This window comes from Phaenicophaeus curvirostris, chromosome 1, assembly GCF_032191515.1.
Source record: "Phaenicophaeus curvirostris isolate KB17595 chromosome 1, BPBGC_Pcur_1.0, whole genome shotgun sequence".
NCBI classification, from domain to species: domain Eukaryota; kingdom Metazoa; phylum Chordata; class Aves; order Cuculiformes; family Cuculidae; genus Phaenicophaeus; species Phaenicophaeus curvirostris.
The window spans coordinates 202,165,288-202,185,121 of record NC_091392.1 but is presented as its reverse complement, the minus strand read 5'-3'; the positions used below and the strand labels follow the sequence as shown (position 1 = coordinate 202,185,121).

Below are 19,834 nucleotides of genomic sequence, written 5' to 3'. Positions count from 1 at the left end.
ACATATCCCATTTCAAAAGTTCTGCTCTCCATTCCATAACACAGATATTCAGCCAGATGGTTCTTTCTTCCTAAAGCAGATGTGACAGAGCACAGCCCATGTACCCTTTGCAGCCAGAGTTGTCATTCTGTATGTGCCAGTAATCAAATAATTGAGCAGGACAAATACAATTATGATGACTGTCAACCTTGGAGACCAAGCTGGATTTGTCATCTGGACAAAACCCAGTGTCCAGGGGCATAACCTCCATGTGGTGAACTATTCCAGCTATTGATAAATATATACCCATCTTAAAGGGAAGCTAAAAAATGGCCACCTTTCAGTCTATATTTTCATGTAATGAAGAAAATCATAATAACCAGGCTTTTCTTCTTTTTTTCCCCTGTCTACAAACAGCAGGGCTAAGTCCTCCAAAGGCCCAACACAGCCAGCGTGTGTTACCTTCTCTTTCTTGGCCACCCAGATCTACTGAAGAGAAGTGATGAGCCAGTTTCCTGGCAACTGGTAGATGCTGCTGACAAAACTGCAGCCAAGTCGGTCTGGTTGGTTTTTGAGCACAGCCACTGAAACCAGCCAGCAAGACCACGTGGTACTGTTACAAATTAAACATTTACCACAACTCGAATATTTAGAAGTGATTATATAGTGTGGAGTGTTTTTTTTAAACAGTACATCTCTGCCACTGCACTATTTCTTCTGGATTCTCTATTCTCAAGAAAGATGCAGACGACACTAAGCTGGGTGGAAGTGTTGATCTGCTGGAGGGTCGGGAGGCTCTGCAAAGGGATCTGAACAGGCTGGACTGCTGGGCAGAGTCCAATGGCAGGAGGTTTAACAAGGCCAAATGCCGGGTCCTGCACTTGGGGCACAACAACCCTGTGCAGTGCTACAGACTAGGAGAAGTCTGTCTAGAAAGCTGCCTGGAGGAGAGGGACCTGGGGGTGTTGGTTGACAGCGACTGAACATGAGCCAGCAGTGGCCCAGGTGGCCAAGAAGGCCAATGGCATCTTGGCTTGGATCAGAAACAGCGTGACCAGCAGGTCCAGGGAGGTTATTCTCCCTCTGTACTCGGCACTGGTGAGACTGCACCTCGAATCCTGTGTTCAGTTCTGGGCCCCTCACCACAAGAAGGATGTTGAGGCTCTGGAGCGAGTCCAGAGAAGAGCAACAAAGCTGGTGAAGGGGCTGGAGAACAGGCCTTATGAGGAGTGACTGGGAGAGCTGGGGGTGTTTAGCCTGGAGAAGAGGAGGCTGAGGGGAGACCTCATTGCTCTCTCCAACTACCTGAAAGGAGGTTGTGGAGAGGAGGGTGCTGGCCTCTTCTCCCAAGTGACAGGGGACAGGACAAGAGGGAATGGCCTCAAGCTCCACCAGGGGAGGTTTAGGCTGGACAATAGGAAAAAATTCTTCACAGAAAGGGTCATTGGGCACTGGAACAGGCTGCCCAGGGAGGTGGTTGATTCACCTTCCCTGGAGGTGTTTAAGGCACGGGTGGACAAGGTGCTAAGGAGCATGGTTTAGTGTTTGATAGGAATGGCTGGACTCAATGATCCGGTGGGTCTCTTCCAACCTGGTTATCCTATGATTCTATTCCAACGTCTCTACCCTATATAAGCCCACATAAACCCTTCTGTTTATGATTAACAATAATTACTTTGTTAGACCTAAACGCATCCTAGCAGCAAGTGCTATAAAGAGGAGATTTCTAAGAGAGAGCAGGAACACAGCACAGTTATTTTCAAAGAAACAGACTCCGAAACACCTTCATTCATACAGTAAAGCTTTTCTTTAAATTAAAGCTCAAGGTGGGTATGATGTCAAGCAAAATGAACCTGAAATATTCTTAACGGCTACCAGTACAAGAACATTGCCTGTTCTGAAAGGAACAGATGCATCACGCACAAACTGAGTGATACTGTGCAGATTTTGTGCCATTATCGAAGAAAATTGAAGACCAGCTCCTTGGCACAACCTACCCAAGTAACACAGCTGGCAGCTCAGCAGAGAAGTCTCCACTACTGCCTTTCCAACATGGAATTGCTAAGCGAGACCCGCTCTGAGCTGCCGCTGCAGTGACCAGGCAGAAAGAACTGTGAGAACCTACAATTCCAAAGGGTGTTTTACATTTACCTTGCTGTGCAGTGTCACTGGCTCGGCAGTGACAGAGAAGAGTGTTGACTTTTTTAAATATAATGTATAGGATTTTTGGTAGCTACTGTAACAAAGAGCTTCCCCCCTCAACCCGTATTTCCCTCCATTTACCCCTTTATTTTGCATCTACTTGAAAAATTACCTAGCGAGACATGACATTTTGCACCAGCAGTCATAGGTATCATTTTGAGAGTAGCAGAGCCACTATCCATCACACAGAAAAGAAGAATTCCACTGCCGAGCTGTTCTCAGGAAAAGACACAATCCCTTGTGGCCATTTATGTGGGGTTTCCAAAGGGAACCCGAGGTGATCCGCAGAGCTGTGTTCGTGTTTGCACTTGTTCAGGTTTACCTATCAAAAGGTAACAGATAACAACATTGGCTGCTAACGTACTGACAGAAAATACAGTGCCAGACATTTTTAAGTGGTCAAGCCATCTCACCCTCCCCATTCTTCTCTTAGGTTTTACGCAAGGCTGGCTAAATCTGCTCACCTTAATCACAAGTAGCCTCTGCTGAGGACAGAAGGACACATTTGCAACAATAAAACCATCAAAGAAAATCAATTGTCACCTGGGCATCACCACACATCTGCCAGCGGTTACAGGAGACAAACTGCAACATAACCTTTCCCAATCCTATGTGCCCAAAGTTCTCTCCTGAAGAGCACGTATTTGCAGACAGCAAGAAGCATGTGAGTATTTAAGGGGAAAAGTGAAGATGGCCAAATTAAGGCTCAGAAGCAAAATTAAGATCCTAGAAGCACTAGGATCACTCAAATACTACTTCAGTCAGCCAATACCTCTTCAACTGAGCCAGCAAAGCACCCAATTTTCTTGACAAGACTATTGAAAACATTTTACATCTGTTCCACACTTTTCAGTTCATAAGGCACAGGGTATCTGAGGTTGGAATCTTACACAGAATGAGGAATGTACATAAAGTAATATTCCTCCTCTAGAATCAGATTTCTAAAAAGAAAACAGTGGCAGGTACTGGTGTCTTGGTGATAAACCCCTATGAGTGACAACACAACCATCAAAGGACGTTTATTTTTCTGTTTTGCCCGGATTGCAGAACTTCACTCACATGCAACTATTTCTTCAGTATAAGGAACGATAAGCATGGCTGAAAATATTTAAACAAAGGTCAAAGATTTCACCTGTGCAGTTGAAGCAAGGCCTGAATTTGAAGACACTGAAACTTGTAAGTACTTTGTAAATTTAGTAAAACATTTTTCATTTATGAGACATTATTTTTCTAGATATAAGACCATGCATTTAATACAAAAGGAGGATTTATTTCTTTGGTAAAAAAGCCTCCCTTGCAATTTCAAAGAGGTCTGGTTTTCAACAGCTGAAGGGAATTTCTTTAACTTCTTATTACTCAGGCTTCTATTGCACTGTATAGTATTTTTTTTATATATACACACACCATATTTTAGCAAAGTTTTGTGAGCAGCAAGGCTCCAGTTATACAAAGTCCAGTTATACAAAATAATCCTTTATGAGACAGTAATTCAAATCATGTATTTCTGAATCCGCCCCCCTCCCCTCTATAGCTCGCTAACATTGCCATGTCAAGTTGAGGAATCAGCAGCACCAGAATAGCTGGCTCATCAGTTATTCCATTGTCATCCATTCTATTTATGTTGTCACTAATGCAACAGAAACATCTTCAGATATTCAGATTTCTACTTTCAACGACTGTTCGTGCCGAGCAGCTTGGAAAAACATCCAAGTAACAGTGTCATTTTCTCCCCTGGGAACTCACGTGCCCCATTACACGGATGCAATGTTCCTGAGCATTTTATGATACTTTACCTTATCATGAACAGCTAAGAAGTACAAAATTGTTGAAGGAGCAAGGGAATAACCTTTAACCCTCATCATCTCTTTCACCTAGAAATAATGACGTATAGACATGACTTCACTGAATTGAAACTTGAGAAATCTGGCAGGTCAAAAGCATCTGAAACCACTGCATCACCTGGCATTGGAAATCAGTTAGAATTTCATGAGCTTGTGTCAGGTTCTAGAAACTGAGTTCACCTCTCAGAGGCTTCTTTACATGCAGTCTGAAACAAATTTAGAAAAGTCTGCTGTGAACCAGGCATCATTAAAACCAGCACAGAGTAGTCAAGAGTCAGTATTGCTCTACTCCTTTAACAGAAATCAGGATATCATTGAGCTACACATTGTGCAAACAAGTTTACAGGCATGCAATCTGAGTTGAGAATCATTAAGAAAATTTTAGGCACATTTAAAGAGGCATAGTTCTATTAATATTGATTTAGCTTGATTTCAAAATAAATTCTGAATTGTTTTAAAGTAGTAAAAATGTCTATAAGCAACGCCTAAGAAAAGCCTCGGTTTTCTCAGATTTTAGTTTTAAGACTACAGAAAATCAGCATAATTTCTGTATTATATAAGAATATTTATGTATAGTTGAGACGAAAGAAGCTCACTAGCTTGAGGATATTCGGGATCTTCCAAAAACTATGTGGAAAAAGGAAAAATACTTCCTTTCTCAAGGGAAACTTCTTAGATTGTGCATAATGCAACTTCGTCCAATTTAAACAGCAGCATCCTTAAGGAACTGTGAAACTCACTGGTACACAGCACATCCACTTCTCAAGTGTTAGCAATGCTGCTTTACACAACTTCACACAACACTCCCCACTCCCTCCTGTAAGATTCCTTACCTGTCGTTTGTGCAGCAGGTGCCAAGTTAGGCCAGTGTCCTAACCTCCTCTTCCAAAATAATGACAGCAGAATTGATTATCTTTGTGGGACTACAATCTCTGAAGCCATAACACTGTGCTGGGGAAACAGGCAGGGCAAGCTGTGGTCGCACAGGCCTTACAGAGAGCAACAACTCAAGATTCACTCAAAGAACTCTCATCTTTAAGTGCTTCATTTGAAAAAGGTACAATTTAACAGGACTAAGCAATGGATGCCTCTATAGTGACAGGACACCTAGTAAGGAAGCTGTCAAACACCCAGGCACGTAATAGGCTTTGAATGTCAATTCATATAAAATTTGGTAAAGTCAAAACTTTGCTCAGATCACAGAATTACCGAATAGTTGAGTTGGAAGGGACCTCTTGTGGTCATCTGGTCCAACCCCCTGCTCAAGAAGGGTCCTCCAGAGCCAGTGGCCCAGGACCATGTCCAGACAGCTTTTGAATATCTGCAATGATGGAGACTCCACAACCTGGGCCAGGGCTCCATCACCCACCCTCACAGCAAAAATGCATTTCCTGATGTTCAGACAGAGCCTCTTGTGTGTCAGTCTGTGCCCACTGCCGCTAGTCCTGTCAAAAGATTTGGTCGTTCATTGTTCAATTAGGTAATTTCCCACCTATGCTAACTCTGCTGGGTGGCAATTTTGATCTCTGATTCCTTAATGACAAATAGTGAACACCAACTTCTAGCTTCCAGCATAATCAAACCATACTGGTAGAAAAAAGAAAATCTTACATTACATCTGAAATAAACAGGAAATGGAATCTATATGTCAAGACAAAGACAACAGAATGGCATCAATAAACCGCAGGGTATCCTGCAAATGCTCTATCACATACTGGTCGACTGACAGAGACTTACCTGTTTATGAAAAAAACACAAAGTACTGTTGAATACAAAGTACCATTTCCAATGAAAACCTATGTTTTGTAGAGATGAAGGCATTTACAGCTCTGTTTCAGTCTGACATAACTAGTCCTTGCAACAACCCCAGCCTGCGCTTGCCCAGTTTAAGCAGTTTCCTATTCAGACTTGGGCTAAAAGTTGTACAAAACACCACGAAAGGCTTGGTGAAAAATTTTAAGGTAGAATATGCCGTGAACTCAACTGCACAAAACAGAAGAGCCAAGATACTCTGTTTACTATTGCTGTATGAGCTCTGTTGTCTGGCAAGCCTGGACTCAAACTCAGCTTTTTGTCCTTGACTTGCACAAGTGGGCATATTGCTGACACTGCACTAAGTAAGATTTATGTCAATGTTCTATTATCATTTAATTTTCCTTATTTTAGAAGAGGCTACTGCCTGTAAGAGAAAGTTATTGCCCCCACCCAAAGTGAAATAACAAAGTAAATAATCAAACATTAATAAAAGGATAAAGCCTCAGCTCTCATCTATGTAGAGCTAAGTAAGCACCTGCTAACATGCAGTGAAGAGGACAGAAAAGCTTGACATTAGAAATAATTACAACTTTGAACAATAGATTTAACTATAAGGCATCTTGGTGTGTGTTAGGAATACTATTAAAAATCACTCTTCCACTACCCACCCCCCCTTAAAAGACACTCTAGTTGACCACAACTTTCTTCACTCAAAAACAAAGTGCAAAGGCCTTAATGACGAAACCATGTTTGCACAAGACTAAGCCAAGCCCACATGGGAACTTTCGTTACCATCTTACATGCAAAGGCAAAGGTGGTGGCATATTAAAGATTAGAATATTTCAAATCTAAGAGACTGACTGTTGGCACTATTCGTCATCACGGTTCATAGAGATTTCAAGACGTATACTATAATTCTCATACTATAAATTCTCACAATAACAAAACACATTTAAAAATAAGTTATCAAAATTATGTCAAGTGACAAATTTGTAAACATCAATAAAGTAATGAGACAATGATTATGAACACAGACTAGAACATAGAAGTTGTTACTTCAGTTACCTGTTTGTACCTTTTGATGCATGCAAGGAAAAAACGTCCATTCTAACACACTACAAATATAATTTGCTATGTCTTGGAAAAGAAAATCCACATAAGCAAGAAGCAGCTTCTCCAACGAAGTCCACATTTCAAAGCGCAGCTCTGCATGCTGATGCATCCATTTCTTTGAAGGGTTAAGAAAACATTTACCTGTTTATCAGATTCTTTCACTACTTTCTACAGATTATCTTCAAGGAGCTCAGTTTGCTCTCCTGTTCAATTCAACTTTGTTCTTGCCTTCTCACAACTTTACTTCTGCCTTATATAGTACCTAGCTCAGTCAACTTAGCTCTGCAAAATCTTCCATCCAATCAGCATCCAATTGCTGAGTACCCTGCTCTGACAGGGCATATTTATGCATAAATTTTGAGTTGCTGTAGTTTACATTGCACTGTAGAAACTAAAATGAATGAAGACTTCCAAATAGTTTCAAGACGTACCTCAGCACCTCAACCAGGCGTTTGCATCTTTATTGCCAAACTGGGGAACCAGACTGCAATAATCACTCAACAGATCCATGTTCTGTAACACACTAAGTTATCAAAGGAACCTGTCGTTGACAGCACAAGTATAACCGGTCTGCATTTTTCATAAATTTGTATTTTAATATTTCCTAAGTCTCTACTCAAGCTTGCTCAGATCAATACCTCATTAAGAAAACCATGTTTATAATTCATGAAAGGTGACATTTGGAAGCATATTGCAGAGACTGAAAAGGTGTAAACTAAAACAACTGTAACTGGCCAGAGCAAATACTGATTTAAGCACTCCATGACTACACTGCCCTCAAGTCCCGACTGCAGTAACTGCCAACATGACTTAAAATCTGCTAATCAGTAGAGACAAAGACTTGGAAAACCATCCTTGTATCCATAAAGGAACTTCATTAACTAAGGGAGGTGAAGAACTGCTGAAACAACTGAAGGCACTACCATATTGCAAGTCCTGGAAAGGTTATGAGAGCCACGTAGCTGCAGTCATATCCAGTTGGCACATAAGCTACCTTGGGTGCTGACTGTTCAACTATTCACACTTACCACTGAGGCCGGCTAATTATGTTCTTCATAAACTTAACTCCTCATAGTCCTATTCCTGTTTCATCATTACCAAGGCAAAGACAACTTTTTCCTGCAATAAGAGCAGGATCAGTCTTGGGCAGCATTTGTCTTTAAGCAGGAGCTCACTAAACTCCTGACAGAAATTCTCTGTTGCAAGCATCAGTAAATTAAGTTACACGTATTTGAACATTGGTCCTTTCTTAGCACAATTTTGTCTTGTATATTTAGCCTTTTCCTGTACGTCATTAATAAAATTCCACCTCTGTTTCTTTAAAGTTATGTAGGCAAGAACTAAAAATATGAGACAAATACGTAGCCTACTCCCAGATAACATTACTCTGCTCCGTATCTTAACGAAACACAGACTTTCAGACTTACTTTGTCCAGTAAAGCACGTATTTTATTTACGTGTTTACACTGAACTAGTTTCATTCATAGCAGAACTCTGCAACATTTAAGAATCTTAAATTAAGTTTATCCAGAGCCATAACTGGAGGCTTTAATTCTGTTAGCTTCCAGAATTTTAGAAGAAACAAACAAAGTTGAGATCAAACTGCATCTTCATGCTTTTGTACATTATTATCTCCCACATCTGTAAATAATAAAGAGCACTTATCTAATCTTCATAGCAGTCTCTCTACAGGCATGAGTCAATAAGAGGCACCTATATATTTTTTTAGATTCTTGTGTATCCTACCACTTAAATATTGTGCATTGATTGTATAAATCATAATAAAAGCTCATGATAAAGAGAAACTTTAAAATTAAATTAATCCAGAACTAAGTCTATTTTTCCCTCCCAAGAAAAGCCACAAATCCTTTTCTATGACACAACAGGTTAAGCAAAAACACATCATACCCGTGTACTAACAAATCATATGAAAGGGAAGTAGCGACTTGCGAAATCATGCAAAGAACAGGTTTTACACTGCATCTGGCATCCAATTCTTTCCTTTAACCCATATGCATCGAGTTTAGTATTACAACCCCCAAATAGTTTTTTACAGCTTGTATATTCCATATAATCAGGAAAAGCTAAAGCCCTTTACAACGAAAGAAAACCTTTAACACAGAATAGGAAACAAAGTCCTAAATGGAACAGATAAGGACACCCAGAGCAGGCCAGCAACAACTTTCAAAGTTGAATGGTTTGGACCAATCCTATAATCAGCAAATCACATCTCCTTATGCCACTTCTATAGCTTGGCAGAGGCTTGAAGAATTTTCACCATAATATGAATGGAAGGTTGAGTCAAAATGTCCTCAATGTCAGACCACTGAAAGATGTGGAGCTCACAGAGTTAACAAATATGTAACACCTTCAGTAAAATAAAGCTTTCCCACCTTCTTCAAAGATACACCATTTCGCTTCCTTGAAACTGGAAAGTTTTTAATATCAAATATTAAATATCAGGCTTTAATATCAAATTTTAAAATAATTTTTTTCATTTAAAATAATATGAGGTTTCTACATTACCAGCTTTCCACCTAAGGCCTCAAGAACTAAGCAACATACAATGATCAATCCCTTACCCTCTTCAAAAAAATCCAGATAAGACACCGTCAAGTCTGTGAGTACTTCTGTGACGACTACAGCAATAAAGCAGAAATGCAAATGTAGCATCAAGGTTCTGGGCACAGAGTTTTAGAATCAGTATTTATTTCCAAAAAATATCAGACACCTAGGAAATTCAGATTTACGGTTAACTGGAAGAAGAAAAAGATACATGAAAGAATTCATTTTAAGCATAATAAGAATAATGGTCAAGATCAGATTTTATCCAACTAGGCTTAAAGGCACAATGTATTATCAGTCTTTGATAACTACCATCTACTGAATCATTCTGCTTCTGATAGTCATACTATATGGTATCATCTTCAGCAGCAGCCACACACCTAATCTAACCAATTCTATTTTTAAGATGCTAAAAATTTAATTAATAGTTATAACTGGGTAAAATAACACAAATAATATTTCTTGTCACAGCTTTGTAATAAGCAGTTTTGCACAGTGACCCAACTGAAGGAGTAAAAAATACAGGCCTAGTAACACAACACAAGTCAAAATTAAGAGCATGGTTTCACCACAAATTTGTACTTTCCCTGCTACCCAGTGCACTGGCAAACTCTCAGTAAGTACGATTTTTGAAGTTTCACTTTACAAATGATGAAATTCAAACTAATTATTTTTACGCAATACAACTTAGGCAGCAGTTACAGTGCTATTCAGAGAAACTTAAGTTATTTGTGATTAATTTACTGTCATGTACACATGCTTGTGATTAAAACTGGATTTTCTATGGAAACTAAACTCAGACACTTTATCTTTAGCATTAATACTGAAGTGGCCCATTAGCAGAAAAAATCTAGATGTAATCATGCAGGAAAGTAAACCAAATTATTTAATTCTCCTGAGCCAGGTGTCATTTTAGAAGCAGTAAGAAGCATCCAGGACTTCCATATACTTTCCTAACAAACACATTTTCATGACCTGCTACAAAAAAGCGTATTTTGCACAAAACATGCAGAGTGGACACAAAACAGAAGGCAAACTTAGTAAAGAAAAACCCTCCTAAACAAGTTACAGAACACTAAATAAATGCTTTAGTACCTCACTTCCACAGACATTTGCATTCAGCAGTGTGAATAACATGAAACTCTACACAACTGTGATGCAAGAACAATGCTGAACATGCATTAAGTGATAGTACAAAAAGCTACACAAAGCATAACATGACAAAAATAAACTGGCACACGGACAAAAGTTCTTCTGAACGCACAGCCATCCTAACTGCCACATTAGCACCATTTTCACTTTTAAATCAGTAATACAACATATGACAATTATTTTAAACATTTTCTTTTAAAACCTCAAACATTCAGTTTTTGAAATGCAATAACTGCATTCTTCACACACTAGGGCAGAATCTTTATTCATATGATTTGGCACAGCTCTGGTTCTAAAAATGCCAGACCTGTAACTGCTACTGACAATGCTGGAAGTTCTAGAAGGACACTGCTCCACATTGGAACAAAACTGAAGATTAACTACTATTTAATAATTAAGGTTCTCCTTCTGTGCCTTCTGGAAAAGGCTTCTGATTTCAAGTTGATTAAAACTGGTGCTGCAGCTTACCTTTCACACACTCCATCCCTTAAAAGTGGAACATAACATATGGAACAATGAAGTGCTATTGTATCAAAGAACGAAGAATGTTAGTATTTTAAAAGATAGTATTTCTCATCTTTGTAACTGCAGTTTCCTTATTTTCTTCCAAGGAAAAGTACACTTGAATAGTCTTGCTTCTCTAAAGCAACTGTGTTTATCATCTTTCCTGGAGAAACCATGAAGAACACTATTTTCCACATTTTACTGGCTTGCATGTAACCTTCTTGGCAACTGCAGAAAGTGAACAGACAAATCAAGCTCACACATTATTTGGCTCAACATTTCAGAGTCAGTTTTTGCTTCATAATTTCAAGCACTTGCCCTCTTGGGCCAACTGTAACTACAAATGTAAAACATACCCGTGCATTCAGACATCTAAAGCCTTGAACATATTAAACACACTTTGTTCTAAGCTATGCATTTCTTAGAAGTATTGAAAACTATCCAAACTCACATAATGAGAACATATGCAATGCTACATTCTCTACGTGGCACAGGTACAGAGCACTAACTAGCCTACATCCACATGGTTAGAGTCTTACTCTATGTCCCACTCTTTGCTGCTGCTGCAGGGTTTCCTCAATAACCTCTGGATTTCTTACCCCCTGCTCACTGCATTGGGCAGAGAGAGACATGGGGGGACCAAGGCAGGCAGGGAGCAGGATCAAGCAGCAATGAGGGCGAAGGACTCTTTCTAACTCCAGCAACAGATGTACTCAATCGTTATTTTTCATACGCACACAAAGATTTCAAATTTCCCATTAACATTCAAATATTTAAAACGTTTGTAAGCAGGCTGAAAGACCACTTCAAGCTGGCAGTTCAAAACTGCACTCTACAGTACTGCGAGGGCTGGTTTATACAGGGATTTTTCCTGCAATTTTACAATATATAAAAATACATAAAGCTTAGTTACAGCACTGCAGAAAAAAAATCCTTATACAGCAAATAATGAACAGCAATGGAGCTTTAAAAAATAGAATCAAAATGCCCAGAACACCAAGAGCAAGCAGCTGTGAAAAGAATTGCAATAAATCCTTACGGGCTTTACGTCTTCTTAGGTTTATTACATTTCTTCTTCCACCTTGCTTAAGTGTATGTGGTTATTTAGAGAGAAAACCTGTTTTGCTTGGAGCGTCTGGTAAGGCACTGGGATTTATGTTTAATTTTGGGTTTTGGGGAAGGGGGGCTTTAGTTTGGGGTGGTTTTTTTTTTAGCTTTTGAATGTTCACTAGGAATAAAACTACCTTTGACATAAATGGTTGATTACAGCGAAGCTAAGGCCAAACACTAATGAAACTACCTTAACCCCATCCCATAATCATTATCAAATAATCACTATTTCATTTTTACTTTACGACATCTTCTCTGGCTACGACGTGTAGGTGTAAAACTGGATTCTCATGGTTTGATAGTAAGCTAACTAGCTCCAAACCTGCTGTTTCATACTTACGACAGCATGAGGCGTGTACACTGTATATAGTTGCTGTATTCAGCCACAGAAATAAAGTCCTACAGAACAATTTCATAACAACATAGAAGGAACACCCTACATTTTATGTATATCACATTTTTTTTTAATCATTAATTTATTTCAGGTTTTCTGATATTCCTTGGCCATCTGCCCAAAACTAAACTCAAAAGTTTAGAACTTCTAAGACATGGATGTAACTGGCATCTCCATTTCTTTAATTAAAAAATAGTGCATTTACTTATAATAAGCCTTAAAGTTACTTTTGTTAATTTGCAGATGTAAAATTAAGCCACATTTCTCCCATTTTTATGTTACTTCACTCCCCCCCAAACCTTTTTCAGACACCCCCCCAATCTTTTTACACACAGAACTCTTCACACTTACTGCTGTTCAAGGTTCTATTTCTTTACTGAGAAATTAAAGGCAAGTACAGTAACTTTATTCTCACTGCGCTTCTTCCGTGCCAAGCACTTAACGTCCCGCATACAGTTAGTATGTAAATTCAATCAGGTTATACAGCTATGCTTTACTCTACAGAAATTAAGATAGAAAAGCATACTAGTAAAACTAGGAACAATAGAAGCTCTAGACAAACCATATACAAAAACAAACGGAAAAACCTTATCAACACGTGTATGCAGTAATACAGTTAAGTTCCTTTTAAACATCATATCCCTTATTATGAGCATTTTGTTCTGTATTCAAGGGATAACATACAATTCAGTAAGTTTTTACCCACATGTGCAAAGGTTGGTGTTTTTCCCCCCCCGCCTTAATGTGATTCGGGTGTAAAATCATCATTCTATGAAGCAGATATTTAAAAATGGTTTCACTTATAAACATGCTATGTCTAAACTTTTCTTTCATTTAAGGAAAAGTAGTTGCTATTCTCAATTGCTTTTCTGAAGAAACCCATCTCTTACTGCTTTTAGAAGTCAGGCTGAAGTCATTATTATGAATGTCTCCAAACAGAAGTTACATTCATCTTCATAGTTGCTTAAGGAAGGTCAAGATGGAAAAGGCCTATTAAATCTATCCCATTGAAAAATCAACACACTGAGGGCTTGTTTCCTTGCATTTAAAATAATCAAAAGTATCATTTTCATAAAATTTAATGTTCAGTTTATCTATTCGACAACTTACATTCTGGTCAGGGATAACTTAATTTTTTATAAACCTCAGTATTTCATGGATTACTGTGAAAACAAATTCGAAATGCCTACAGCTACGATTTTGAAAATATTTTACAGGGAAAAATCTCAAAACTACTACCAAAACAGATTTCTTCGTAATAGCAAAATATCAAAATGGTGAGACCACCTACTATTTTACAACATATGCCAAAAGCGAACAAAAAAACCCCAATCTAATTGCAAAATTATACCTGACATTAAGTACTACAATTTTTTAGACAACCATTCTATTGTAAGGTTCTTGCATTTCACTAGATTTTTATGAAAATAAATGCTTTGGGGATAATATGGTCCAAAGTCTGCCACTAAACTAGCACTGAACACCCAATAACGTGAAATTACAATGTCCAACACCTCTATTTTCCATAGGGCCAAATTAATTCAGGGGTCCTGAGAAGCCCTAAGCACAAGCTAACAAGAGATGCTGGATGCAGACTGTGCGAAACGCACTACTTCAAGTCTCAGGAATGGGATTGAGAATCCATTCACTTTTGCAGTCCAGTGTCATCAGTTGTCATCCAGCCTTCCTTGCCATTTTAATAGTTTAATCACAATACAGTTTCACTTATCTTCACCCCACTTGTTATACAAAAATATATACATTAAGTACGCCAAAATATCAGTTTCCACAACATGTTTAAGTAAAATGAGCTTCATGCTGTCAGAGCACAGTACTCATTTGCTGAATATCTCACCTCAAAATACATTCTCCCTTGAAAAGGCCTGAGGAGTTCTGGTTTTCATTCCAGAATCTTCCTTTAGATCCATTATTTCAACATGTTTAAGCCAGGTTATCCTGGGCAGACTGTGACTGTACAATAACTTCTTTGTACAAGTCCATATGCATCTGTATGTACTACTTGTAAAAAGAATGTGTAATTACAAATTATTCTATTTTTCAAGTTAAAAAACTGAAATCAAAAGTAAAAAAGAAAAAAAATCTGTTTTGTATAACATTTTAAAATATGACAGTATCCTTTGGATCAGAACGTTCCTCACAATGCATATTATTAAATCCTATTAGACTATGATTAAAATTAAATTAATGTAACATTTAGTTCATACTGTCTTCTTCCCATCTATTATAAACTTTCGTTCTAATAAAGGTCTCAAATTTATCATATCTCTATGGGTAAAACACATTGACAATAAATAAAACCACTCAAGGTCAGGAGTTTTCTTTCTAGACAGTTCATAGTAATTTTTAAGTATCTTTCTTAGGAAATAAATAGTTAAGTATATCTGAATCACCATCAAGTTTCCCAACATATCCGTGTGCTTTACCTAGTGAGTACACTGAACAGAATTACAAAGAAATTCATTCACCACTAAAACGAATTTTATGTTTTTAACTGCCAAACAGCTTCTCTTTAAATGACTGAGGTGCCAAATGCAAATGCAGTTAAACAAGCTGGATTCTGGTAGCCAGGGGTTCCCTTTTACTTAAATGGAACAGTAACACTTTGCTAAGTATTAAAATTGTATCTCATGTAAAAATTAAGCAGTTTACACTGAAATATCAGGGATAATCTAAAAACTCAGTAACTTCAACCAAAAGCAAGCACACTGTAACTGCCAATTGCACAACCTTTCCAAAGTTATTTGTCTCGCCAGCATATGGCAGGAAGAATCAGGACTCCACTGTGCTCTCTAGTCCAACAGACCAAAGACCATTAAAAACTCGAGTACATGTGTACATATTAAAAAAAAGATAAATTGATTTGCCAAATGAAGAACAAGAAAAACTAATTACTTCCAGCACACAGGCAGAACCTTCAATAAAAAGAAACTGCTTGGATGCACCTATGTAACAGTTTTGGGAACCAAACTGGGAAAAGCTATGTGATAAAGAAAAAATTTGTTAGAAAAGGAAGAGTCAGTCACTACCATGTATGACAAAACAAAAATGACTGCCATTACCACTGAGTAGGCTAAAAAGCCCTTAAGAGCAGAATCTGGCAGTCCGTCATCAGCTACAAAGGCAATTCTTCATGAAGTGACCAAATTCAGTATTTCAGTATTTATTTTTTAGGACTTGGTTCATGTATATGAGAAGACAGAAGATTTTTTTTTTTTTCCCCCTGCAATAAGGACAGTAGACAAATCCACTGCTACCATGCAGCGGAGCCATCTAAGTCTGTTTTACAGAAGGGTAGCTCACAACTGTGGAATGAAAATCACTAATATTAAAATCTACAATAACTTTCAAATACAAACATTTTGCTTACTAAAAAAAGGCAGCACAACAAGCATGCACTTAAAATAGCATGAGGCTGGCAAAGAATGAACCACTTTTTGCAGGTTTTTATGTTTAATGTACTTCTGAAACGTACTCAGATACTACAACGATGAGGCCAATATCTGAATACAAAGGAGTTAGACAAAAGGACTGAATGGCACAGCCTTTTCCCTTGAGAAACAGAACAGACCTCTTGAACCTTGTTCAAGTTATATTTAAAACATGTGCCCCTTACAGATTAGAATTAACAACTCAGAACAGTACTTCCTCAATCCCATTAAAAAATGCCACGTACGAGGGAGGAAAAGATGAGACAAAAGCCATCTAATATTTAGGCACCTTACTAGAAAACACCATAACCTGAATTTTCAACTGAGTGTGGCAGCCCAAACCAGAGAGGTGAAGTAGCTGCTATGCAAACACTAGTTTACAAGTGAAAAAACAACAAGTGAAAAATCACATGCTAAGTAAAACCAGCTGTGGGTTTCTTTGGAAGAATGATTACTGTAAGTACACATGACTTAAAACCTAACTCCCTATTAAATTATAAACTAAGAAGTGTGGCACAGATCACAAGTCGATCAAAAAAAGGCGACATTAAGGCAGTCTAAAGGAAAATGCTCAGTAGATACAGACATCACAAATGAGGACCTACACATGGTAACTCCTGAATTGTATGAAAACAATCTCTCTAGCCTTGTAACACTGGCAACTTAAATAACGGTGTACTTCCAAAATGCCAGCAATGCCGCTTTTCTTTTACCCACTTGCTCACAATTCAATTCACCAAGACAACCACTGCTACGTAAAGTAACAAGTCTCTGCTGCTTGCATCCATGCTCTGAGCTATGTACATAACATTCCAGTATAATCAGGGCATCATGTTATCTCAAATCAGTTTTTAATCAATTTGGTATTAGTATTCATGCAGATAAATTTTAGTAATTCCTATTCTGAAAATGTGAGTGAACCAATAAAAGCAGAACACTAATATTTTATAACTATTTTGCACAGGAAAAAAGCAACAGTAACCAAAAAAATCCTTACTAACTTGCCATGAGGGGAATAGAACCAATAGGACTTTTCCATCATCTTCCAGAACAGATAAAATCTGAATCATAAAAAGCTTTCCAACAGATTTATCATCAGTTTTATCTTAAAACTCATTCAGCAAATCTAGCCTGAGTTGTGTTGGAAATGGGTATTTTTCAAATTCACTATTCTGTAAAACATTTATCAAGAATACTTATGTGAAATCCTTCTGAATGTATACTACTCTAAATGAACTGCTATTTTAACTGGAAAACAGGTATTTGCCTCCTAAATACACAGGTAATCATTGATAACAGACTTGTTTCTTTTCAAACCAACCATTAGGGGGAAACATATATTTATAATGATGTGTTACACATGGATGGCTTTAAACCAGCTTGCACAAATGTCTCCTTCCTTGCAATGGCGAGATACTTTTAACTGTCAGTCGAATACACAGATATCACGCAACAACTCTTCTTCTGTAGAGGTATGGTTTAAGTAAATTCATTCATACTGTTATGAATAAAGCATACACACAGATTCCTCTTTCAAAGTTATTTTTTTACCCCACATTAAATTTTCTGATTAAGGGGCACTCTATTGATAGCCTATTGGGACTAAGTTTGCAAAGGGAGACTGAGATGCAAGGGCACAGTATGCTCGAAAAAACTCTGTAGAACATTTGATGTTCTTAAAAGTCAAAACAAACAAAAGATGTAGTGTTATAAATTGTTCACAATATGTACTGCAACATGTAGTTAGCTAACAGATACACTATTAAGGATGGAATTTTCTTAACACATAGCAGAAGCTACATAAGAATGAAAATGATGCCACTTACAAATAAGCATAAAATTATTCTCACCCAGCATTAGTAATAACATTCCCAAAATCCTTGCAAGTGGTTTTTATATTTTATTGTAATCATATAACTGCACGTTTTACAGCATAGTCACACATTGTATTTTGCTAGTCACAAACACATTGCCTTACATAATGATCCACATCATTTCTGCTCTATACTACAAAGCCTATGACTGAATACAAAAGAAGTTTTACAAAATAAATTGTTTTAAAGACTACAATAACAATAAAACCGTTTCCAGATAACAGCTAAAATTATAAAGGCATATCACTGTATAGCTTTACTGGAATTTCTAAACAATAAGGAATGAAGTAAGTTTTAGTATCTGCGACGCTTGTTAGGTCCTTCAAAGTTGCCCCCTGGGTTTCCTCTACCAAAGCCACCAGGTCCACCACTCACGGCACCTACACCACTCATTGGCGGCTGAGGAGTTTCAGAGCCCGTTCTACTAACGAGAGGTGAACCCATCTGTGATGGACCTCCTTGAGGAAATCTCTCATTATGCTAATACCAGTCCATATGGAACATGCCAAATGTGAGTTACAACAAAAACCAAAGTGATGTTGTCATGTAGTTCAGCAGATAGTCCAGCAGAATCAGGATCACACATAGAGGGAAGAAAGGAGCAATTCAATTAGTCATTATGGAAAAAGAGCTGGAAATTCAAGAGTGCTAATGTTATGCTCCAACTTTGTAAGATAAATTAAAAATTACAAATTTAAGTATTAAGATCAACTCTGGTGCTGAAGGTAACTTCATTTTTTCAAGCACATCTGAAGCAATAAGAACGCTCAATGTAACAGAAGATAGCAAACGGTAATTTTATACCTAAATCCTAACTACAACACTTCTCCCTTATATAAATCAGACACAAACATTGTCAAACTAGGGAATATAAAAGCTGACGATTTTTTTTCTGTTTCTACAGACTGAAGGTTTACTCTTTTAATAGCAATACAACCTGAAGACTTCTATAACCACATACCTGTGGACATTTCAGTCCTTACTACCTGGAGTCAGCCTTTTATACGGCACTTTAGGAATCTTTAGTTAAGACTTTTAAAATTAATTCCAAATAAATTGACATAACCAGTGACAAGATGTCTAACTGGACTAAAAAAAACCTCAATATTTGTCTAAAGCTTAACCTGAAATATCAATAGAAGATGAAAATCCAGTTAATGTTCCACATTTGTTTTCCTTAGTTCTGTGCCCAATATTAATAAACGTATACATGCTTAACACAAATATATTTGGCTATAGCAATTAAGACCTAAACCAGAAAAGATGAATCTGAGCACTTATAGTTCAGTATTTATGGAACTGTTTAAAAACAGAACCCCACATGATGATACTTAAACCATTAATTCAATGTAACATAAATCATTAAAAACACATGTATACGGTGCATTCATAACTTGAAATAACTCATCATTCACCCATTGGGGACACTTATACTTTCAGAAGAAATTTCTTCCATACAGAGACTAATATTAACTGCCAAGGTAGTCAAAGTTCAACAAGAACATTCAAGACTAGCACTTTATTCATATGCTTGAATTAGAGAAGAATTCTTCTGAAAGTCTGACTCCAGTAACAGTGGTAGAGATTGACAATTCTGAAGTCTGTTAATTCATATATGTGTAATTTAAAAACAGGATTATATCTATATAGATAAAAAAATATACAACTTGAATCACGGTTGAATAAATGTGCACCGCTTAAAATATGACATTGAATAAGAAAAAAGTTACTTCAGCTGCTGCCTTTAAGTACCTTAAAATCTGCAGCACTGGTTAAAAGTTGTTAAAAAAAAAGTCTTTAATTCATATCAGCTTGTTAGTAACAGATATGAATTTCAACAAATAGCTTATCCATATACTCCTAATAATTTTGACCATCTGACTTTTGGACAAAAAG

The 19,834-nt window shown here is 37.5% G+C and overlaps 1 protein-coding gene across 4 annotated transcripts in view; it reads right to left on the bottom strand.

Annotated features, from left to right (window-relative positions):
• PSPC1 (paraspeckle component 1) overlaps positions 1-19,834 on the bottom strand; it is a 61,047-nt gene that overhangs the window by 4,909 nt on the left and 36,304 nt on the right. Inside the window, exon 7 of one of the 4 annotated variants that reach the window (XR_011339725.1) lies at positions 2,294-2,503. The exons of 2 other annotated variants lie outside the window; for them this stretch is intronic. Coding sequence is in view for 1 of the 2 variants with exons in the window: in XM_069883506.1 (XP_069739607.1) it covers positions 18,233-18,418 (186 nt within the window). In the remaining variant the exon portion in view is untranslated. Of the gene's footprint in view, positions 1-2,293; positions 2,504-11,845; positions 18,419-19,834 lie in introns of those variants that run through there. One more of the 4 variants, XM_069883506.1, reaches the window with a different exon arrangement.